Source organism: Cyrtonyx montezumae, unplaced genomic scaffold, assembly GCF_038088225.1.
Source record: "Cyrtonyx montezumae isolate F1298 unplaced genomic scaffold, pur_monq_1.0 scaffold_3, whole genome shotgun sequence".
Classification (NCBI taxonomy): domain Eukaryota; kingdom Metazoa; phylum Chordata; class Aves; order Galliformes; family Odontophoridae; genus Cyrtonyx; species Cyrtonyx montezumae.
Window position 1 is genome coordinate 80,332,513 of NW_027072034.1, and position 25,853 is coordinate 80,358,365.

General features: G+C 39.9%; 1 protein-coding gene across 1 annotated transcript in view; it reads right to left on the bottom strand.

Annotated features, from left to right (window-relative positions):
• NME7 (NME/NM23 family member 7) overlaps positions 1-25,852 on the bottom strand; it is an 83,702-nt gene extending 57,850 nt beyond the window's left edge. Inside the window, exons 1-4 of the mRNA XM_065742045.1 lie at positions 25,780-25,852; positions 8,672-8,779; positions 5,456-5,622; positions 370-480 (exon numbers count right to left, since the gene is read on the bottom strand). Of these exons, the coding sequence (XP_065598117.1) occupies positions 370-480; positions 5,456-5,622; positions 8,672-8,779; positions 25,780-25,782 (389 nt within the window). The 5' untranslated portion in view covers positions 25,783-25,852. The remainder of the gene's footprint in view (positions 1-369; positions 481-5,455; positions 5,623-8,671; positions 8,780-25,779) is intronic.
• Between the last annotated feature and the right edge of the window lies 1 nt (position 25,853).

Consider the following 25,853-nt stretch of genomic DNA (forward strand, 5'->3'; position numbering starts at 1 on the left):
ATAGTGAAAAAATCAACCGCTTTTAAAGACAACTGTGTTATAATCTATAATATGGTTTATATCAGGAAGCCACAAGGTGAGTATGTACAGAGAAGTCACTGTTGAACACTACTGAATTGCTGAAGTAATGCTAGTCATACTTGGATTCACACATACGTTATTTAATCACCCATACTCATTTGGGAAAAGCTTTGTAATACTTAGCTTAATTATCTACGTGCATTTAGAAACCTACACGTTGTTATGAAACGCATGAGTCTTCCCCTTATTACTCACTGGAACAGATTTAACAACATGAGATAACCTCAGAGAATGGCCTTAACTGCAAAAATAATACATACAATAGAGATAACCTTAATAATTTCTTACCTCGAAAGCACCATCATTTTTGCCTTAGTTATCGTAAATCCCGCATTAATAATGATATCTACTAATTCTCCAATCTTGGGTATCGCATCAGGTTTAATCAAAGCCAATGTTCTGAAAGAAAAGAAGGGAGAGAGATAGAGCCAACACTACTTTCCTTAAAGAATTCAGTGTGCATGTTGAGTTTATACTCTGATGGAAAAGTATCACATACAAGAGGGAAATTCTGCCACAGTCAATCATCCTAGCCCCACTGCCTCATCAATTTCTAAGCTGTTCTTGAATGCCTGTGCAAGACATTATGCTGATAAGAATGAGTTTTGCTTATTACATTTTCCTCAGCTTTCTAATCCAAGTCAGCCCATAGCGTTCCACCCTCAATCACTATTTACCAGGATCTTCCCTCACTCTGAGAGCAAATAATCCGATCACTTCTTAAAGTGGTATATGCCTCTGCTCCACAGCAACAGGTACCTTTCCTAACCTAAACTCATAACAACTGTTAACAGTCTGCTCTCAAAGTTTGGTGTTTCTCTTTCACACATGAAACTCCTTGTACTCTGAACGCTTATCAGGAAACAGACATTCCTAAACCGATATTCTTCCCACAGAATTCATCCAATTTAACACCTACATTGCTTTTTAAGTGCAGCTTGTCTGTGAGATTTTATTTCAGCTTCAAAGATCCAAGGATGATAACCTCATAGTTGCACAATTGTGCCTTTAACAAGACAGAAAAGAACAGTTTCCTGGAGCATAGAAGTTATGAGGAATACTCAAACTTAAGGAAGTACACGACATATATTAAATTTCTGAAGCACATCTCTCTCATGCTGTAAGGGTAGATAGTTCTATGCACCTCACTCCCTGCTCTGAGTTAGAACCTAACTCATTTATTTCCTTTTCCCTCCCTATACTCACTTCTGTTCTATTAAATAATCATTATACGCATAAAAATCAAGCTGTTCAACTTCTGTATTTAAAAATATTACTTAAAAAATGTGCCTCTCCCATGAAAATCAGAGAGAAATTATTACTTTATTGTTACTTGAAAAGTTTAGGAGGTCCCAGTGACAAGAGGGTCCAATTTTCCAGAGTACAGTATGAACACTTCATGGTATACAGTTTGTGTGCCACAGTAGCTGACACTGATAATGGACACAAAACGTCGAGAGATAAGGTATTAGTTACTGACTGACTGTATTCTGAGAGAGACTAATAAAAAAATCTCTATGCTCTCCCCCACATTTTTGTTTCCAAGTACACCCTGTCTTTTTAATAATTATCTTTTTATACTGTACATTCCCAAGGCCAGGACAATTTTATTAGTGTGCTTTGCATCAGGCCAAGTACACCAAGCACTAAACATACTATTAATCAAAAATAACAAGCAAAAAAAAAAGTCTGTAAAATGGCATTTTCTATTTGCATTCATCTTGTGGTGAGTCAGCTTCAAATGTGCTCAGCTTACAAATCAACAGATGATTTATTCAACCCTGTATCTTTGAAACTCTGCAACTCTGACAATCTTAAAGACTTCTTTCCATCTTTTTACACTTTCTAATAATTAATACCACTCAAGATAGGGTAGTTTAAAGCAGAACCTCCATAAATGACAGGTAAGTAACTGCAAACTTCTCATTTTACTTAGCAGCATAACATGGAAAGCAGCACTTACGTTTGCAGCAGTAAATTCTAATGACAGCAAACACACTGAGGATACAGGATATGGATGAACTTCCACTAACTTTACTACCTGACTTTAAGCGATCAGAGACTGCCAGATGCTTTGGGAATAAGCAGGCTATTTTACAGCAAATCTAAAGGAAGAGAGATATCAGATAAGGAAATGCAATGAGGGAAATCTGAATGCATGCAACATTGCATGTCAAATTAAGAGACATAGATGACCTTCAGGGCTCAGATACCAACAACGATTTCCACAAGCATCAGAAAGCTCACATAAGCACAGGACCAGATCTGTTGGGAAATATAACACAAAAAGAGTTGTAGACTAAGGGTGGAGGCAGGCAGTTATAAGAAATTGCATTAGAATAGTCAGCTGAGCCTATGTTTCAGGGCATTCCAGTCTAAACCAAAAATGACTTAACCCTATCTCCAGCAAAGGAAAAGCTGACCTCAGGAAAGTACGCTAGCATAATTCATGTGGCCCATAGCCTGACCAACCTCTTTCCCAGGGATTTAATAGCTCCAATTAATTTTACAGTACTACTTACCATATGACAGGATGCGCCATGTGCATCAAGGCATATGAAGGCGGGCAGTTGTGTGCTAGACTGATGACAAGCATACACTTCACACAATGTATGACGTACACCCTGGCTCAAGGAGCTCTCAACTTCCTCATTTACCATGATCACCAAGAATCAAATCACTGAATAAAATCTCCAGTGCAGTTTATGTTTCCTTCAGGATTTTTTTTAATCTATGCTATTGCACAGGCTATTCAGCACGAACTGCTAATACTAGAAATAAACAATCCCTTACTTTTCTAATTGCAAGCTTTCCAGTAAAACTCTAATTCCTAGCAATACATAATTAAACATTGCTTTATAAAGTAATTTACCTGGAAGACACTAATAAAAACTGCCGTGAGCAAATCTAACAAAACCTTTTCTCTAGCATTAGTGTATAAATTGTAACATCTCAGTGTGAGCATTTCAGAAGCATGTAGGGAAAGAAAAAGAATAATTAAGGATGCTGAAGACTGTTTCTGAGATTGGATTTTGATTCATGTGTCCTATTTTTAGTTTTAATTAGCAATATGTTTGCAGTTTCACACGGAGTCTGCAAAGTACTCTTTGAAACAGTTTTATGTCTAGGAACAAAGAGTGAAAATTCAGCCTATTTGCTTACGTTTTCAGGACTGTTTGACAGTACTCCAACAAGCACTGAAAAAACAGAAGATGGGAGCTGATCAAAGGAATGGTGCACAACTCATGCTGTAGCTATGCTTGTGAGATCTATTTCTAATAATAGGACTGTTGCATGTACAGTAGCTAATGTCTTGTAGGAGATGAGACACTGATTATATCAATGAACAGAAGCATACAAATAACATATCCAATTTAAAAAGAATAACTATTTCTGGTTAAGACAAGTTTTCTCATACCATTTTCAAAAGTATTGCTATTAACTGACTCTGAGTACAGACTACTTAGAAAGGACGCATTGCTGAAACATTTACTTCAGGTTACAGTACCAACGGTGAAGGACTGCAAGAAAAGACAAACATCTTTCCTCATATAATATCCACAAAATTATCAGTAGAATTCCAACAAGAAATTATTTTTAGCAATTATTATGTGCTGCAGAAATCTTACTATACAAGTTTAACTAATAACTGCTTTAAAGGCTGCGAGGACCAAGCCAAAAAAGACAAACAGTCCATATGCAGCCACTTTGCACAAGGACTCCTTTACTACAACCCTGTTTACCCAGTGAAAGCCAGTTTCTGTGAAGAAACTGGATTTTGATGATCTCTTGCCTGTTTAAAACACCTTTCACTATGCTCCCAAGGCCATTCTGAATACGTAACAGTACTTGCATATCTACGTTATCTTTCAGCTGACATTCCTAAAATGTTTTCCAAACAGCTAACGTCATAAAATCTCCCTTTTGTAGAGCACCCCCTCACCCAGGACCACCTCACTGACACAACTACAGTGTTGCTGAATACATAGTGTTGCTGTACATGCATACAGCTTCTCTTATGAGAAAAATGTGCCATTTTATCACAAGATACCTTTTCTTATTGTATATGCATCAGCACCAGGGCTTATGCAAGTTTAGGCAGAGCATGAAATATGCAGCAATAAAAAATTACATCGACATAAAACCCATAAACAAGACAAATGTAATCTCAATGCTCCAGTGAGAAACAGAGAACAGCACAGTATACAGAAGTTCACATCTGCTATTCTCTGCTCTCTTTACTACTCTTCCACCATTCCCAAATCCAGCTTGAAGAAAAAGCACCAGAACCAACTCATTCTGGAAACTTATTATGGCAGTCATTTCCAACGCAATGTTTTTGTGAGGTCAAGACAAAGACGTTTGTTAAAACTCACAGCTGTTCCAAAGTGTCCAGTTACACTTCTTCAAAAAGAGCTCAAAATAACTCCAGACAGTGGAAGAGAGCAAGAAACAATCACTGGAACACCATGCCAACAAAAATATTCTGTTATTCTTTTTTCTAAAAAAAAAAAAAAAAAAGCTGGAGCAAATGATCCAAATTTACTAATTTTGAATTCAGAAATTACGTGCAGAGCAGCCAAATCAGATTTAAACTCCTCCTAAAGTAATCTTACTGTCATTTTATTAAGTTTCTCCTGCTACTTTTGTTCTTGGATAGGCTCTTAATGTCTTTCTAATGAAATGAGATGAGTCTTACCTTTACCCATTGAATTAAGTTTGTCTTAATATACAACCCCATAGGTTTTATTGACATTCCCACTCCATACTTCTCATCCTCATGCACACATAGTTTATGAAATGCTGAAAACATTCTAAGAAGAACCTCCACAGTGGGAAAAGCAGTGGAGCATAGGAATGGGCCCCTCTCACTCCTGTTCCTACTGTTCATTAGTACTAATAATACAGGGTGGATTTGGTTGGTAAGGTACTAGCTTTCTGCACAGACTGCAGAGAGGCAGGAGAGTTTTGTGAGACTCAGGTCCAGCACACATTAAGGTTATCATACCAATATCACCCCCAAGAGAATCCACAAATCACAAGAATACTATTGCTGCCTGCCCTGGAGGGAGCAACAAAGCTGAGCTGGAGCCCATGTTTTCCTCCTCTACCTCTCCTCTTCAGAGGAGATCTGGAGGATGCGGCATCTGACACCATGGATAAACTGGCTTTGAAGATCTGTCAGGTGGGAGGGATAATGATGGTCTTACCCATAAGCTGGGAATTGATTCCCTCCAGCTACTAGATCAATCCAAACTTCAGGCGAACTTGTGACTAACACTCCTTTTCCCACAGTACAGAAGTCTTTTCTCACTTCCAGTAAAGAACAGCTACCCCAGGCACAAAGGAAGACTTCAAAAACCAGGTCTTTTACCTCTCTTTGCGGCTCCCTAGTTTGCGTGCTGTATATTGATCCCCGTAGTCCACTATGGAAAGATGACGAGAAAACACAGTAATTTTGTTGCCCACAAACAGATCTTCAAGGTGTAAGCTGTCATACTTGGTGCGCTTCAGAAACATACGATGGTTCTTCACATCATACTGTAGACAAAAGTAGATTAGAATCTACTACAACAAGAGATTGGCACTGTTGGCAAACTGCATAATTCTTTTCCTTCAGAAATTTCCATAGCACTGTGGGACTGAATCTGATCATTAAATTGATTTAATTCTTAACCCTTTGAACTTGCGCGTGCACCAGGAATGCTTAGAAGATAAAATCACGCATTTGTTCCGTTTGAATAGTCTCAGGGTGATGGCTGTCTTTGCATTTTTATTTTATTACTCACTTGTGCTAATTCCAGCTATGATAAATGGTTTGCGTCCCTAGTGAATATCTCTGCCCAGTCTCCATGAGAATTCCCTCTAACAGCTCTATGCTATTTCACAGGCCAACGGCTTGAAACAGTAATGACCATAATACATGCTGTGGCACGTCTCCTCTTCAGGGCATTGTTCCAGTGATATTATGCTTTATTTGACTGCATAAAACTCTGAATTAGGGATGGATGGATGGCTGCAGCACTAGGTTGAGAAGTTCTCACTGCCTAGAGCTGCAAGCTCAAAAGCCTGTCAAGATGATTCAGCTATGTATCAACATTCTGAGCAAGAAGGAAGACATTCATGTGCAGTTTCCCGGCTGGACTGCTAAAGCACAAACACAACCTCGTGAACAAGTTTCTTCTCTACTACACAAATATTACGAACATTATTTCTGTTGGAGAAACAAAATCTTAGGAAAGGAAGAGTTTTGTCTTCTTCAAGCCAAGCTTTTTTTATTTAGAAACTTCCTTCTCTAAGCAGGATTCCATAATGAAAATGTCTTTACCCTATCCTATATGCTCCAACACAGCATTCTTCAGTTTCAAGAAAAGTCGTATTAACCGAATCAGACATTAAAACTCTTCAATATCTTAACTAAGAACTTGATCATACCTTCATTACTTCACTAACAGTTTCAAGAAGGATACACTCTTTTACTGTTTCTCTCTTCTCAAGCAGAAGTTGAAGAAAAAATAAATAATAATAAAAAAAAGGAACCTATCTGTATTAAGAATTCTTCAGAGGGGAATTTTGGATCTGCTTAAAATATCTTTTTATAATGCAAATGATGAGTCACTGCAGAAGAAATGTAAGATGGTTTTGATTTTTTGTTTTCACTCTTTCTCGTCTCAGATATATGGTACAGATAAATTATCCACAATAATTCTCTCCAGGAATGTGTCCTTTTTAATGATTTCTTCTCTATTTTCAGGAAATCTCCTCTAAAAAGAAAAGTTGTGCGGAACTTTTAAATCCTGTGTAAGAGTTGTTAACTATGAAAAACTGAGATAGTTGGGATAGTACACTGATCACAAACGTTTGCTCACTGTCCTTGGAGAAAAACCTGTGCTGCTTTCCAACGACCTCAAAGCAAGCTGGAAACTTGTTACATTTTTCCGCTGTAATTTTTCTTCACAAGAAGGAGCAGGATATGAAGGAGTGAGAAAGCAATGGAAAGCCGAGAACTTCATGTAATGTTCAACGGCTCTATCCTACTCTCAGCTGAATTGTGTACAAAGGAGAGCTATCACTGCAGAGGTGGGAAAGGTTATGCGACAGCTCTCTCATAAGCAGAGAGGAACTGGCTCACCCATTACCTTTCTTTTCCGACTATGCATTAGAGGTAAAGTGAGCAGCTGCCATCTCCTTTGGAAGATACCAAAGATCCAGAAGAATCCAGCAGTAATAAAGAATCACCAAACTCCAGAGGAATTTTAAAAACAAATCCAGAAGATAGTGTTAAACTTCTGTCCCCAAATTCACCCCCAAACTGATCTTGAGAAATTCTTTCTGCAGAAATACTATACGCATTTTTGCTTTTGGAGCAGTTGTACTGCTCACATATAGTCCATGCAAGCTCATGACTATGTACACACAATACCATCTTAACCTGAAAGTACACTGGCAAAGTGTAAGTATCTACCAAGCCATAGGTGTTTGATGCATAAAGATTTAAGACAGCTCAAGAACACCTTGGAAATTCTCTGTTTTGAGATGTCTAGGAGAAATGAACAACAATTTTGTCAGCCTACACATGGTTGTGTAGGAAGATTATTACGGCTTCTGACTGATTAGCTTAACTGTCTCTAGGAAAAAAAACTCACGTTTTGACAACTGTGCACATATATATCATACAAATAACTACCTTAAAAGGGACAACATCACAGTAGTTTGTTTAAAGAGACTATCAGTAAAAAGTGCAAAGTGCATCTCCTCACACAGGTAGGTACTATGGTTTCAGTAAACAGTGGCTTGGATAAGAAAAGGGTAGATTCTGATAGTTTTCTTATTTCTGTGTTTGATTTTTAAGGCAAGAAAATTTAAAAAATATACTGAAATGAATAGATGTGAATATTCAAATTTAGGCTATTCAGAGTTTTAGATCCTCAATAAAAATTAGAAAAAACTAGTCACAATCACTAATTCATTCCTACAGGGGAGCACAAAGCCTTGGTTATTTTACTAGATTATCCGTACAGGATTATCTGTACTGTATGCTTGTTTTAATCTGCTACGAATAAAAAATGAGGATTAGTTAAATGTACCACCAATCAGAAAGGTCTTTGCAAGCATCGGTAATGAAAAAAAATTGGATTCCACTCTCAGAAGCATCCTTCCTTGCACTAGAACCAAATAAGTTTACTCCTTCCTCCACTTTGAAAGAACTTGTTTACACTTAGTGCTTCAGAGACTTCTAGAATTCTAACTAAAACTTACTTTTGTTAGGGATCACCTACAATTTGCGTTTCTCGTGCTGCTGAGTTGCAATACTTCAACCCAAGCAGTGATTAAACAAAAACAGACTGATGAAAAATGAAACTTGCCATGCCTAAACACAGTTTAGGACAAAAATAATTAACATGGAAGCTTTTGCACATGCTCCACTGTGAACTAACACTTTTGATTTTCTTCTAGTTTGAGAAGTAGAGAAAAGTATGTCTCAAATTATATCTTAATTAGCTGGAAAATTAATTTGCAGTGGTTTTCCACTTTATAAACAGCTTAACTGAATATTAAATTTAAAATTATAGACTTTTTTTATCCTTACCATTTCTACTGATCCATCTTTTGGATAATACAGAAGGTCGTAACGCCGAAAGAGTGAAGCATTTGGGTCATACCATTCAGCAGTGAAAGCAAATCTGTCATCTTGACTCTGCAAAAACAAAAGGGAGGACTACTGAAGTAATCACACATGTAATAAATAAAAAAACGCAAAATTTCTTGCATTTGTTATCAGAAAAGTAAAAAAAAAAAGTCATTACTGCATGCACTTGCACACCCTGCATATCATTATTTGCTTAATACAGCAGGTTACATCTTTTCAGTTGTTACATATCACCTTTTAAGTATGATTAAAAACAGCATGACAGTTTTCCAGGAAATTTAAAAACTTATACCGATTCCACCAGCCACAAAAACTGGAGTGCTCTAATAGATCTTGTGAGACTTCTTAACTTTCTGACGTTAAGTCGGAGATTAGATTTACTTTCATTTGTTGAAAAAGCGTGTATGTTCCAGATTAAGATACTGAATTTTGACATGTTTTGCACACAGCTTACAGGAAAACACTTTTTTCTGAGCAGTGATATCTGAACTTCTGTTAATGTTGAGATAAACATAACTATGGACAGTAGTTTGATTCACGAGTTAACTTCCTGAAATTGACATAAAGCTTAAACAACCTGATCTCATTTACAACTTAGTTTCTGCTCTTAAGAAGCGTGCTTTGAAAGGTAGACTGCAATCATTCTAGATTTGTAGCTACATGCTTAGCTTCCCTCCACTCACCCTTGAGGGTAGCGAGCACACCATGATGCAGTGCATGTGAATGTGCAGTTCTAGCACCTCTTAGTGGTGTATGTTAGCTATTGATATTACAATATCAGCTATGAGTTGCAGCCACCGAGGCCTTTTCATCATCAGATTTTAGAAAACTGCAGCAATTCAGTTGTTTCAAAGACTTCCCACTAAGCAATGGGAAGGATCCTAACAGAAGGACTTCCCATGGGCTTTTGTGACTATGAAAGTAGGTTAAAAAAAAAAAAAGCACTTTTGAGGTGAGAGGAAGTCTATAGACATTAAAAGAAAACAGATCCACAAATCTGTGATACTGCTTTTGTTGTCACGTGCACTTTTGCCTCATCTTCAGCTCAAAACTGACAAGAGTTTTTACAAGTTATAGTCTGAGCACAAGCAGCAATGGGAAAGAATGAGATAAAGAATAATTTCAGAATTTTACAATGTGATGTGTCATGCCCTACTGTCAGCCCCTATGGTACCCCTATGCTGCAAAATGCATACATGATCCTATCAGGAAGGCTTGCCAAATGCCAAGGAAAGGCTGCAAAACTCTTATTTCTAAATGTAGAATTTTGTACAGCAACGAGAGCCGTATTTGCACAAGTTACTTTTAGAAGTAACTTGTATTATCTCTACAGGAGACACTACAGCCTTTGACATTATTTAAACACATCTTTCAGGCACAGAGTGATGCATAAAAACTGCCTGTGGACTTAGCCTAGTTTCTGATCCTTACTTAAGTTGGATGTGTTTGTTTTCATCGCTAATGCCATCATTCTAGATATAGGTAAACGAGAATAAACATCTTCCTATGGCAAACCTCACACTTTAGGTTTTCCACATAGGCCTGTTCTTGACAATAATGAGGGCTAATAGATAACAGTAAATGACTAATTTCAACCTTGTCCTTAAATACACTCATACTGCTGGAAGATTAGACAAAACATTTGACTGATAAATTTGGCCACCATCCTACCAAGGATAAATGTTATACAGAACCACAGTGAAGCAACAGTCTGCTGAAGAGGCTGTCTAAAACAAAAAGTAGTCCTCGTCCTTAAAGTACTAACTCCAGAAGAGGAGTGGCCAGCAGGGTGAAGAAGGTGACTGTCTCACTCTACTCTGCCCTTGTGAGGCCCCATCTGGAGAACTGCGTTCAGTCCCAGGTCAGCAGCACAAGAAGAATGCTGAGCCGTAAGATCTCTACGGTCCCTTCTAATCTAAGCCATTCTATGATTATGAATGAACACAGTTATTTATCAATCTCTCCTTATAACAGCAAAATATATATAATATATTACTTCATGCTACTGATTTTATACTGTAGTATCCTTTTCAAATATGTTTTTTCAGTAGCAACTGCCCAAGAAGCTACTAATAATTTTCAGTTACGCAAAACTTCCAGAGAATCTTTTCTCTCACTTCTCTTGGGCAAGTAATGCATTTACGTGAACAAGCAAAGAAAATATCATTAGGTTTTTTTATTTTGTCAACAGTAGCCGTCATCAACATCCTCATATTCACAAACTACATTGTCTTCTGTCTGTGACAGAACTGGCCTGTTTTTCTTTTATATATTATATTATTATACATAACCTTGGTTTTAAGATGCGTTCAAAGCTCATATTCTGAGGTCTTACTCAATGCCTGAGTTACTACTCACTTCTGTTACTCAGCAAGCTCTACTGGCCACCACTTCATATTAGCTGAATGACAACTCTGTATTATCTTTCTTCAGGATGGTAAGCAAATCCAAGGCAAAAAAGATTACTTAGTCTTAGAAAACATCAGTGAGCTACCCCCTCAACATACAGTAGGAAAATCTGAATAGTTATTTTATACCTGAAAACATGGAGAGCCAGTAGTTTTGATCATAAAGTCATTTCAAGAAATGGCTGAAACATGTCATCACTAGTAAAAATCACATCAGTGTGAAGAGTTCAGCTAATAACAGAACAAGTCAATCTATGCATCTCTCATAAAATTTTCTCCATTTAAAGCAGTTGTAATTTATTTATGTCTCTGTACCCTCATTGCAATCGCAGTTTCTTCTTTCATGGAGATGTTAGACTTACTTTTGACACTATTAAACAATCAATAAAACTTTTATCTTCTTCAGTTTTCACATCAGTGGAAAAAAATACCAACATTAGGAAATCTAGCAACGAAGATGATAAAGGGCATGGAACACCTCTCTTATGAGGAAAGGCTGAGAGACCTGACCTTCAAAAAAGAAGAGTCAGATGGGATCTGATACACATCTATAAATACCTAAGGAGTAGGAGGCAAAGAGACAAGGCTGGACTCTTCTCAGCAGTGTGTGGTGATAGGACGAGGGGAAATGGCCACAAACTGATGCATAGGAAGTTCTGCACAAATACATGTGGGAACTTCTCCACAGTGCAGTGACGGAGCAGTGGCACAGCTGCACAGAGAGGTGGTGGAGTCTCCTTCTCTGGAGACGTTCCAGACCCACCTGGACACCTACCTGTGCAACCTGGGCTAGGGAGCTGCTTTGGCAGGGGGTTGGACTCCATGATCCCAAGAGGTCCCTTCCAACCCCTACAATTCTGTGATTCTGTGATTTAGGTAGTGATAGCTTTAAAGTCTTAAACCAGTGCCAATGAAATCAGGGATGTCAGGAATTCACCTAGTGTGAAGACAAAAAAAAAAATCTGTCTTCTTCCTTCTTTATGAGCTGCAGAGAAAAACATTTTGATGCACATGCAGGTTTAGCTAGCTTAGTTTTTCTTACTTTATATTTCTATGCGTGAACATAAAGTAGGAGTACATATTCTATAGCTCTGTGCACATAAAAAATTTATTGAAATATAGCTGAATTTTAAAAAATCAAATATTGTACATAGTACTGAAAGCAAAGGAAGTAGCAGCAACTCTCAGAATGGGGCTATGCTCTGGAAGCTATATCAAAGCATTTATGACAAAATTGTGCTCATAAAAACTTGTGCTGCAGAGGGAAATGGTTTTTCTGGAGCACAGCTGCCAATGAAGCCCATAACCAGAAAGGAGAATACTTAGTAAGCTGGGCAGGAAATAATCACCTGCTCTATAAAACTTAAATTTCCACAAAGCTTTTTGTTCAATAGTACAACAAAAGATCTTTCAAAGCTTTTCAGGTGAAGCAACACAGCGATGGAACGGCAGAGTTCAGGCACTATGGAACTTGCATGGGAAGGCAGAGAAATAATTAATAACCCTCTAATCTGCAACAGGCAGAACATAATCTGATGCTTCCCAGCTGCCATGTCACTTTACTCTTATGGGAGCATACTCTTACACACTTCCTCTACTTTTGAATAGAATTTTCATCCTAGAGCTTTTCTTACAATGGAGAAAACAGAAAATTAGTGTCTAAGGAATTTGTTTTCTACTGGACATATTTCTGGCTCATCATAGTTTAAGAGAAAGGCCATTGATATGATTCCCTGTGTTAGTATACAGGTAACAATTATTTACCAGGGTCTTGCCTTTCATATGACTTTCTTATTATACAGCTAATTTTGATCATCAGTCGATCTATGTTAATATCAGTTAATATTGATTCTTTAATATTTTTTCTACCTGTTCACCAATTCATGTTCTTCAGCTGTAATCTCTCTGATCTCTAATTGAGCAACCACTCATGCTTACAATAGTTAACCAGTCTGCAAAGTATCATAACATCCATATCTTAGTACTAAAAAAAAATTTCACATGAAACTACCAAAATAGTTCTTTAAATTAAAGGAGACCTGAGGTATCTAGAAAGTTCACCCTTGCATGTTATTAGTAATCTTGCCTCTCTTGAGGCTTATACATGCTATCAGTAACTTCAACTTGCATGAAATATTTGACGTGGACTCGCAGCCTGCTGCCCACATATTTACAAGTTTAGGAGTTACAAATAATATCACTGCTCTAAGTGCATAACTTTATGTCTGCCGCTCCTTCGATTTTTCCAGTAGTTCTGAAATCAGATCAGAAGGAAAATAAAAAGATGAATCAACTCTCAGAGAAGCAATAAAAAGACTGCATAAACCTCAGTAGAAGCTGAATCAGAGCCAGAAAGATCCATCTTGGTCTCTGAATTCTGTGTTTTATAAAACTCAGTGCTGTCACAGGGAAAAGTTTGCTCAAGCATGGATTTTAATGGTCAAGCTGCTTATACAAAAATTAATGGTGGCACAGTGGACCAGTACAAGAATGATTCTCACACTGAATGGGTATGTCTCCTAATTCAAAAAGAAAACATAATGTAAAGTCTGCCCTGAATCTTCCTAACATTCTGGCAATAGTTCTAATAGAAAAAAAATAATAATAATCTGTTCCTTCTATGTCAGCCTGGGGGCACACTCATATATTTTGGGTGAGCAAGAATATTTCTAATAAAAATAAGATGGTATCAAAGGTCAAAGATGTAAATTATTTTAAAACTGCAGGTGATGACACGAGGCTGAATCCAATATAAGGTAGTCTACTCATGCACTAGCATGCAAACTGGGGGGTGAGATGCTGGAAAGCAGCCCCTCTAAAAAGGATATGGGTGTCTCGTCAACAGCAAGTTGAATATGAGCTAGCAAGTGGCCTGGCAGCCCAAAGGGCCAACCATACTTCAGAGTGATCCAGGCCCTGCACTGCCACTGGAGATGGGGAGATGGGAGATGGGGATGTCCTGCTCTGCCCTGCACTGTGCAGCCTCACCTTGAGCACCAGCTGCAGCTTTGAGTGCATGCAGTGCTTTTTTAAGGGAAAAAAAAATAAATTATATATTCAAGTTTACTGAGTGCTCTCTTTGGCAAAAATCTGCTGAAAAGGTCAGCTCACGGGTGTCTTTCCACTTTGGAAAGGTTCTACAAAAAACAAACAAACAAACAACTTTTGCACTGTGTGTTGGTGTATTCCCTTGGCAGTTGAAAAGCCTCATGCACATCAGACAACAGTCTGAAGTGGGGGAGCTGACCAGCTGCCTTCCTAAAAAACATCATCCTCAGAATTGCATCCCAAAGTTGCAGGTACACGGATATCTGTTCCAACTGGTATTTAATTCCTGTTTTGAATTATTTGAAAACACTCCTCAATGTTCACAAGTTATTCAGTCTTCTAGACCAATCACCACTCCAGATGTAACGCTACCTCAAGAGGACTTCAGTAAAATTGAAAAGAAAGACAAGTCCTAGGTTGAGGAGCAGACAACACAGCCTTCAGTCAGCTCTACCTCCACCTTCCTGCAAGGCAGCCGCTCGCAGGCCCATGGTCCCCCAGCAGCCCTCAGACAGCAGCACTGACACAGGATCACCCTCATTCTTCAGAGCCCCAGAAACACTGCTACTGCTGCTTTACACTGCCCACTATTACTAGGTTTTGAGCTCCTCCATTCCAACATTCAGACATTCAGCTTTATTTTCAGCTGAATGCTTCCAGGTGTGCCTGCCTAGGGAGCTGCATGTCCGGTAAGACACCTGTAGTAGCACCGTGTGTCAGGCCAGAACACCAGACAAAACATGTCACTCCAATTAGCTTTAAAAGTCTCTGCCAGTGGGCTGAGACCTTTTATGTAAGGAAATCTCAGATGTGACAGCCCCCTGCGGATAAATTCACGAAGCTGAAGGACCAAAATCAAAACCATTTTAAACAATCAGAATCGCTACAGAAGTGTTATATAAAATGATGAACTTGAAACATCAAGTAAGACATGTCAAGCTAAATTAATTAGATTACAAATATTTAATGAATTGCCCAGCTCCATTTGTGCAACCAATTTTCACTCAAGGGGAAAAACGTCACGAAACGTCTTCTTGCTTGTTAAGTAAACACTGATGGAAAATAGGAAACGGGACTGGGATTTCTTTGCTCCAGCTCTTCACAGACTTCCTGTGCTACCTCAAGCAAGCCAACTTAACTGTGTGCCTCTTTTCCTCCAACTTTAACAAAAATCTTTACTCCAGGAGGGCATGCTGCTCTCTGGGCACTAGTAAATAAAGGATACTTGTACCAGAAGAGCTGTAAAGCCATTCTAGCTTATATAAAACAAAGAGCATAACTTCCTAAAATGCAATCTATGTCTGGACTGCTACAGCAAGATGCTCCTCAGAGAGCAAAGGAACAGTTTGCAAAATAGATAGAGCCACTTTATCACGGAGTAAGGCAATTGCTGTTTCATTGTAAAAGCCTGACTTCATACCTTCCACATTCTCTATGTTCTTCAGTTTGATTGAACAAGAAGGCCTCAGTGTTTCACTTTAATAAACAAGATTAAGCAAATACACTTCTATGTTACTACACTCTGCCTTTCTTTAGAACCACCTGACGTTAATAAAGAGCAAGAAAGCATGAGAAAGAAAGAGGACTGTTTTTCTGCACTGGTCTTTCTCAGCCGTGACCATTTTGAATGCAACTTTTCTTTAGCTCAAGTATTAATAAAGGCTCAAACTCATCTGGATTATCTGAAGCGTAACTAAGGCTGCACTCAACAATGAAATCTTTCTTTAAGCCTTGGAAGGTTCCTTCCCCCTTCCCATTCTTGTGACACCTGGAGGAACATCATTACATCTCTGTGAAACCTGCCTGACATCTACCAGCAAATCTCAAACTTACCAGGGGAAAAGCAAGGGCAGAAGATGGGAGTCAGATACTGTAAGGTAAATAACTCCCAATGATGGTACTCCACAAGGGGATAGTATAGAGGATGGTATATTTTAAGTAGTTCTCTATAAACAGTATACAGATAATACAAAAGAGAAGATGGCTCACCTTTATGATGACAAGGCTCGCAGGAGACTCCACGTGGGAGGGATCTCTAAGAAGAGATCCTTCCCTGGTGGTGGTCAGCCCTTAAATGGGGTTTGAGAGAGGTGGAACCAGGCTCCACCCCTTCCACTCACACAGGTATATCACCTTCACCTGTGCCCCCATGGCTGACTCGGTACTCGCCTCAGGTGGCCAATCAGTGGTTCAGGCCGTGATTCAGCAGTTCCCATACAGATACACACTGTGATGAAAATTCTACATGAATTCTAGACAACTATGTGAAACTAGTTAGGTACTGGATATGTTATTAAAATATTAAGTATCTCTGGAAATCTATTACATGAGTCAAACACAGCTGCATGTATAACATTCATCCTGCCATAAACAGCTACTGCTTTCTTGAGTTTCAGTTCCCTAAATCCCAATATCATCAGCACCCAGCTTCTCAGATGTATTTTGGACTATGTATGCTTATATGACTCTTGCTGCTTGGGCAGCTGTGCCATAATAGAGTTATTCTGCCCCTGTTCTGATCAAGTCATCATTGACTGGGATTTTGGTTCAACAAATCCATTCGGTACATGCAGGGGTCTTGATGAACACAGCTCTAGAGGCTGAAGACTGAAAATTTTCTTCTCAGATTTAGAAACATGCAGTCCTACTTCACAACAAAGTTATATGGCCCTTCTGTCAATTTACTAAGGAAGAAATCCTCTTTTACTAATTATGCAAATACTGCAGGCTTTGTATGAAACATGTAGGCATGATTAGCGAAAGATATTCCCCATTCCTCACTTAAAAGAGTCAAGTACTGCAATCTTCAACATCTAATTCTAACCCTCTGCAATCATGTTTTAATTAAGTAATTAGAGGATTCATGTCATCTTTCTAACGATGCTGCAATGCAATTTCTCTAAAACACAGGCATGATCCTGTACTGCTGTTCTAGCTTTAGAAGTCCAACAAAACACTGTCATGAAGTGCATGTTCCATAACACAGTCATATGTACATAGGTCACTCCAAAAATAATGCCTCCTCTTTATTTCCATGGAAACTACAACAGATACAAAGAACACAATAACACTGTTTGACAGAGCCAATTCTCAGCTACAAAACAATTTTTCAACAGTCACCACCATCCGCTGTGCATTTTCACCAGCAACAAACAAGAGTATACATGCTGTAATCATCAAGATCTGCTACAGTGGAAGTGACCTGCTGTTTCCTAGCAATAATGCTGTCATAGCAGCTGAGAAAACACTGCCCATTCAGTCTGTGTTCCACTGGCCCAAACAGAGAGGAGTCAGAAGGTGCTATATACAGTAGTCATGGTGGGATGCTCCAGACAAGTTCAGCAATGTGTTCCACCATCTTCCAACTGGCATAGGGCCTGGCAATATGGTGCTGCAGGAGAAAGCTTATCCTCTCTGCCCTGACTCCGAGAGTCAGAGCCCTCCGCTGCATTATAGTCAGCATTACAATGAAGTAGTCAGTTGGTGGTTTGCAGAGGTTCCCAGAAATCCAGGATTGCCCCTTCCCTATTCCAAAGGACAGAACGTATCACTTTGTCTGCTGAGGGCTGCATCTTGAACATTTTCTGCAATCTGGAATTCGCATGTTACTACTTTGACTGCCGTGTGTACTAGAGATACTATATCTCATCACTGGTAATGATCAGACACAGGAAACTGTCCCCTTTAGATCCTGGCAGATTTGCATACACTGTTTTGTCTGTTCCTGAGTGAGCATTCATCAGACTCATCTGGTGCAAGCTTTGCATTATTCCAACACTGGCTTTAGTGTGTTGGAAACGATGGTGGCAAGTTCCCTGTTTTTGGAAAAAAAATACCAATTTGCATTGATTAGTTGATTGAGACACTCTTCATTTTGCGGGTGGCAGCTGTGCATGACCATCCAGGACGTGACTTGTCTTTCACACTGCTGTTGCCACTGCTGAAATGCACCACCCACCACATCATTGTACTCACATCCACTGTTTTGTCTCCATAAGCACTTAACAAGCATCAATGAAGGTCAATGTGTGTCATTTTTTCCACATGGGGGAATTCAATTGCACACCTTTGCTTCATCCACACTTCCATGACAGGCACCTTTCTGTCAGACTGTTTCTCTGCTGCCATCTGTTAACATGGCAACAGTGTGTAAAGGAATACTGGTGGGAACATTTACCTTCTACTTCCATCCATCTCTGGTGTTGTGGGTCAAAATAATAAAATAGGAGGCATTACTTTTGGAGCAGCACTCACAATTGCTCTTGGAGCAGTTAGTCACACTGCAGCAGACTGTCTGCCTCCACCAACTCAGGAAGAGCGTGACACTGATTGTATTGAAAGCAGAGCTCTTCCCTCACTCAGAAAAGCAACCAGAACACAAATTATCTCGCAAGCCTGGAAGATTGGCATACAGACTCAGAACATCTCAGCACGCAGCTCAGGTGCTTTGAAAAATATAACAACAGAGGCAGAACTAGCACTGCCCCAGTCAGCTGCTGAATGCTGGGTCTCTGACACGGCTGTGAGGTTAGCATATGCATGTGACTCCAGAGGGCAATAGGGATATGTATATTTTGAGGTGCCTGAGTGCATTCCATTACACACTCCAATCCTCATTGTATGCACACTTTTGAAAGACAAAGCTTAGCCAAACATGAATGCTAACAGTTATCTTCAAAAGTAGTCTTGCTTTACAGAAGCCATTACTCTGTTAAAAGCTCTTGGAGGAACACTTATTTGTTGGGACTGATAAATGTTTCAGTTTGTTTCCCACAAATCCTTATTCCATTAAATTTGGAACCCCCCAGCAGAAGCTACCTGGAAAGTTTCAAGCAGAACAGTAAAAAGTTCAGAAAGCCATGAGCAACTAGAAGTAAATGTTTGAAAGAAAACACATCTTGAATGAAAGTTCTCAACAGCACTTCAGCCTAACCTAATGCCTATAGCATCCTTAGATTTTCTCAGTTCATAATAATCTTCTGAAAATCATTTTTAACGAGAAACAGTTGTTTGCCTTGGAATCACAGCTAAAGAAGTTAGCATCCTTCAGCTTGCTGAGACCAGGAAGCATTAACACCCAGGAGTTTGAGTGAATGTTCGAAAGACCATGCATGCTGCACCTACCTTGAGCGTTCAGAGCATGTAACAGAGTAGTGAAGATTTATGATCCACTGAAGTAGGCAAACAACTCTGCTGATAGGTTTCTTATTCACTACTGTGGGCACTTAAAGCAAGTATTTTTGTCTATACTACTGTTTAACCAACTGTTGAAGCTAAAAACACTTTTTTTTCCCCTAGATTGCATCAAATATTAACTCTAACATAGTTGGAATAAATCCAAGTTTGAGCTTAGAAATTATTAAAAAAATTAATTCTCTTCACAGAGCACAAGTTTTTTGTCACCACAAAAATTTTTGAGCAGTCTACATTAGTTCCCAGAGATGCGAAGGGTCTCTGCTGGATGCAGGCAGTGACCAAAGGACACTTCTAACCCTGTACATGGTTTTGGTGAAGTTGCTTTTCTCCACTTCCACAGCTGCATTTAATGCACAGCACTTTTAGAAAAAAGATGCTATATAACCCACATTATCCTTTCACAAAACAGGATCGTCACTATTCTTTTCACAGAAAAGAAAGATTTGATGGAGAAAACACCCAGACTTCTTGTGTGTAAGCCCCTACCATGTTTCTCCCAAAACCATGGCAAAGGCAGCCCAGCTAGTACATGCATCTTCATTTTCCTCTTCTTCATACTCCTCACTGCAGCACAGAAACTGGACAATATGAAAGGAAGAAGAGCAGGGCTGCTGATACTGCCCAACCTGCCAGCTCCACAGATGTCACCAGGAACCACTGCTAGCCCAACAGCTCCCCAGGCACTGGCATGGGCTACCAAGGGAGGTAGTTGAGTCGCTGCCCCTGGAGACGTTTAAGAAACATTTAGATGTTGTACTAAGGAACATGGTTTAGTTGGTAAATACCAGTGATAGGTGGACAGTTGGAATGCATGATTTTGGAGGTCTTTTCCAACTTTTGGTCATTCTATGATTTCATAATACCTTCCTTCTCTTCAGTGAGCTGTGAATGTTCAGGCTGTGAGGCTGCAGCCCAGTCAGTTAAGAGATGTGGTGTCACAGCATCACAGTAAGGAGCAGCATTGTAATTAGTCCAGCTCCACAACCCCTAGATATTGCAGTAATTGAATGAATCCACAGAAAGGATAAAAACAGAAGGGTGACTAAGTTTAGTGAAAAACCATACCTAAACATGCATGGCATTCATATGAAAGAAACTGCATGTAGCCTCAAGTACGTACACACACTTCCCGCTTCCCATCTGTATACCTCCATACTGTTTGCCTTCTCTTTATAAGCATGTTAGAATATTCTGCAGAATAAAAGCATGACTTTTTTTAAATAAGGCAGTTAACAAAGAATCTCGTGCCAACAGAGAACATACAAGCTCCCCAAACCGCACCGCCAAGAGCAGCTTATTTGCAAATATGGGAGCACCATCTAGTGTTCAAAGGAAGGTTGATCACCTTATTTCAGCCTCAACATTCTGGCTCTGAAAACGATCGGTAAGCCACCTACGTTTGCTATCACTCTTAAGTACACTGCCTCAAAAATCAGTGAACTGATAAAACAAGATGAAAATGACTAAATTATAAAGCACGAATCACCACCGCTTGGGTGATAAAGCTCCTTCAATGCCAACACCACATGTTTGAGAGGACTTTCAGAACTGTCTACTCCAGGACGACTTGCAAAGCCAACCTCATACTGGAAATGTATTTATGTACAGGTATCACCATGTGGTAAGGCTGGCCAACTTGCTTAGGAACCAGCATATCTGAGTTCCATCTCTGTAAGGACAAAGGTATAGGCAAAATAGCTTAGGAAGATTAGGCCAAGCACAGTGCTTACACTCATGAAATAGTACTTTTAGTGATTATTCATGGTGGCCACAACTGTTGATAAAGGTCAGTGTTCACGGAAAATGCCTCAGGGCTTCAGGCTTACAGCAACAGGTGTTTCTTACTACCTCTGTTTTTTGCCAGTCAGCTAATGATTAACAGAGTATCCCACCTGGATCCAACCGATCCCTGTAAAAACTTGCTTTTATGAAATTAGTTAAAATGTTTAACCAAACAGCCAAAACCCCTTTTCAGAGGCTCGCTATTCTCACAGTGAGAGTGAGCATAATACAATAAAACCTTCTGACTTTTCAGTTTTGACATTGGCCAGCAAAACTACCAGGGGCTGGAGAACAAGACATGCAAGATGGAGCTGAAAGAACAGGACCTGCTCAGACAGGGAAAGAGAAGAGTGAGGGTGATGGGACTGCAGCTCACAGCTCCCTGACTGCCAGGATGGGGCCAGCCTCCTCAAAGTCTGAGAGCAAAAATAAAAAAATAAAAAAAAAAAAAAAAAACAAGCAGAGGACACAAGCTGAAACATGGAAATTGCCAATTAGGATTTATCTGATTATTCCTTTAACCAAGAGTCTGAATGAATACCGGGACAGGTTACCCAGGGGAGCAGAATATCTATCTTCTGAGAAATCCAGGACCCATCCAGATGTGGCCCAAAGCAACCTGAACTGGTGAGAACTATTTTGAAAAGGGGGTGGTCAGACTGGATTACCCCAGGAAGTCCCTCCCAACCTAAGTGATGATTTCATGTTTTCACTGTCAGTTAGGCTGCTTCTTGCCAAAAGGTCACATCCATCCTTCTGAGCATCTCCAGATCCTACACAGATCTGTGGGGTTCTCATGGTAATCTGGGTCCAGATGTGACTCCAAAAAAATTCAAAACTCTGACACAACATGAAGTATAAATTTAATCCACATGAAATCTGCCTGGCACAACCCCTTAAATAAGCACTGACTCCATCAACAAATCCTATTTTATTTTTTTAAATCACAAACTTTCAAATGACAACTTTTCTTTATGCTCCTGGCAATGCTTCACTGAGTAATTCCTGAATTTCTTCACTTTCTGACAGTGTTGAAAAGAAAAAGAGTCAAATCCGTATAATTAGAACAGATGTGCCAAAGTTACTAAAAACTAGACCTATAATCTGAAGCATCATGAGTGACAATTCTGGGTAATAAATGGAGATTAAAAGGGAATTTATCATTACGTAATGCTAGATAACTTTGCCGTTCATGCCGTAAGCTACTTCAGACACATCAGTCAGAAGAGCCATCATTGCATCTAAAATTACTTTTAGAGATGGCAGCTCCTGCAAGCCACAGCTGAGAGCTGGCTAGAGTAGGAGGCAATTTATCCCATGGATTTCGGATCCGTCAGCTTTATATACGTAGATTGGTATTTTATATAGCAAGTCATGTCATAAAGATGGCAGTATCAAACTGATAATGAGTTCCTGGAACATTGCTTACCACTGTTCAATCAGATACATCATACAGGAAAGAGATACTCTTCTAGCAGTGTTCATTTGGCTCATACAGGGCCAAAGATTGTTATTTTATCAGATACACCTTCTGCTGCACTCATAGCCTATCTGCTACAAAAGGTACAGAATTTGCAAGTTACTGGAAGTTATTTCATAAATGCGTGCATATTCAGCATTATGAAGTGGGAAAGTTCTGCCTATTCAGAGATGATTGTATGAACAAGATCTCTTTACACAAAAGATCCCATTTTACCAACTAATCCAGTATGGTTGAGATTACTGGTTCCCAAAATGAAACTCCAGTAAACCAAGATCAAGTCCACAGCTGCCCATGAGCTGTACTGCCCTTACAATGCCTGCTGCTGAATTTCTGACCACAGCAAGACACTCTGACCATGAGCAACCCAGGGTTCTGCAGCTGTGTTCTAAAAATGGCTGAACCTATTTTCTAACATCCATTTCCAGAATGGAAAGTACAACTTCGATTCATCAGTGAACTGAAAATAACAACCACGTAACATACTTGTTCAAAAATTCTGTTGAAGTGTGTTGAACTGCTCATCTCCAGATATATTCAAGATTGTGGTCAATACAGCATGACTGCAAGCTCAGGCAACTGACCCCAGTAGAGTTTCCTTCACAGATGTTTTCCCCTGACTTCAGGAAAAGAACTAAGGAAGCTGGAAGCTCAAATTTCACTAACCATGTGCTTTCACATCCACAAAACCAAACCCAGATGACATCCTATTAGACTACACCACCTGTTCTTCATGCGCAAGATGGAAATATATTCTTTGTAACGTACTCTGGAATCATCAGAGCTGTGGCAGCAATAACATTTGTATTAAAGAACAGAGGGAAACAGAAGCATGAAACTGCACCTATGAACAGCCTAACTGCAATAAGGCTCTATACCTACATGGAAAGCTATTTGCACTCAGAGGCCATTCTTTTCAGGCAAATGGTGTATTTCTACATCTGGAACCCTTTCAAAGGGCAACAAACTCATGAATAACAAGAAACTAACATTTCCAAGATGACACTCCAGTATGTTAACTACATTTTTCTTTCTGTAGCTGTAGTATGACATGTAACAGGATTTATTTTCTTTTTGAGTAGATATACATGCTGCAACTAACACAATCATAATTTGGTACTGACTGTAAACAGCACAGTGCCAAGCTTCTACTAGAAAACTCACTACCTACAGAATATAATCAGGAACCTGAGATGAAAGCCTAGCTTCTAGAAAAAGATATGAATCCATAGGAAGTAGCCATTTATTTTTTAACTCCACCTTTCCCACAAAACAGTGATTTGAAAATGTATGAGTTGAATCAGATGCACACAGTATTAAACCCTTAGGTAACATACCTGCAACACAATGGAAAGCACAGCAATAACAGCAGAGTCAGCAGCAAGCAACGATTTTCTCAAATGCAACAGTGAGAGGCACAGAAATAAAGAATCTATTTGACCTCTGAGACCTCCAAAGAAATACCCTCACCTCCACTCCCAACTCTTAAATGAGGTCTGGGAAAGGTTGGATCCTGGCCCCTCCCCTTCTGGTCAATCAGGTGCACTGCATGCACCTGAGCTCCCCTGGGCTCTCCAGCCTTCCCACCAGGTGCTCAATCACTGGATCAAGTTGTGACTTAGCACTTCCACTCCAGTCTCCTACTTCCAGGATGCTGTGTGTCTACCTCATCAGGCAGCACACTGTCCCACTGCATTTGCTTTCCCAACACCTTCCTGCTACCAAAGCATTCTTACTGTATATTAGGAAAACTGGCAGGAGGCAGAGTGCATGAGTGGGAAAACTGGCTGCATTGCAGGTAAGGATTATCAAATGGGATTCCAGAATGGGCACAGAACTACAGAACAGGGAAAGACAGAAGAGTTTAAAGAAGTTAGACATACTCATGTCAGCATATGAAGTGTACCCTGATGCACTAAGGACAGCAGCCACGGAAACCTCAACTTGTTCATACTGTTGAGCACCCCTAGAGAACAGCCCCAGGGACTGGAGGAGAACCAGGCTGGGACAGCTCACCCAGCTGTAGGCTTTGGAAGATAACAAGTTTTTAGAAAATCAGTGAGTGTCTCTGAAGACAAAATGGCTATACCTGGTAGATAATAAGACAAGAAAAAATCCTGTCATGTCCATTTTCCCTTTCAGACACAGTGACTGGCCTAAGTAAGGGAGAAGCCACTGAAGTGATACACTCGGCTTTGATAGAACTTCCAATCTGAGTCACCCCACGTTCTGGCAAGTGAAGTAGGGAATCACGGCCTACATTAAAGCACAGTTACAACCACCATATGCAGAAGCAACTAGGAATACTTGCAATACTTGCAAACTGTGAGTCAATTTCAAGTGAGGTTCCAAAATGTTGTCACACACCTGGTTTTACTTCACCTACTTTGCTACCCTGACAATGAAATAGAGAAGTGCATTTTCAGAATCCAGGCTCACACTAAGCTGGAAGAGAACAGTTCAGGAAACGGAGCTCAAAGTGCACTTTTGATGACCTGAGAAATGGTCTGAAATTCTGTAATCCCATAGAGATGGCTGTTATTACAATGACGACCAAGCATATAAATTCAAATACCTGGGGGAAAAGTAACACACAGCAATAAAACAGGGGAAAATCCCTGAAGGTTGCAGTGGATTGCAGTTAGATAGGAAAATGCAGCCAGGAGCAGAAGGAAAGAGGGATCATTTGGTACTGTGAATAAGTGAGACACAAGAAACAAGTATTCTGCTCTGCACAGTGGCAGTGAAACCTCAGCTGGCACATAACATGCAGGTCACCATGCTGAGAGACAAATGCAGACAGGAAAAAAATAATAACATCTGAACATGCAGGAACAATGAATGGGAAAATATCAGGACAACGGTGTCTGCTTAGTGCGCAATAACGGGAAGAGGTAAAATTGTGAAGCGACAATCTTCAAGCTCTTTGGCGAATAAGCGATAGAAACGGATTCGATTTATACCCATCAAGCACACAACCAGAAACCTCCTGCAGTAAGGAACGTGTGAGGCAACAACCGCAGCAGCGACTTGGAAGAATCGTCATGAAGTCGCGGACCTACGTCGAGAGACCACGCAACCCCTGAGCGCTGCAGCCCACCCAGCCGAGCCCCAGCCCCGGCCCCGGCGCTCACCATGGCGGCGGCCGCCTCGCCTCCCGCGACCCTGGCAACCGACGCCCCGCCCGGCTCTGGGCAAGAGGCGGTTC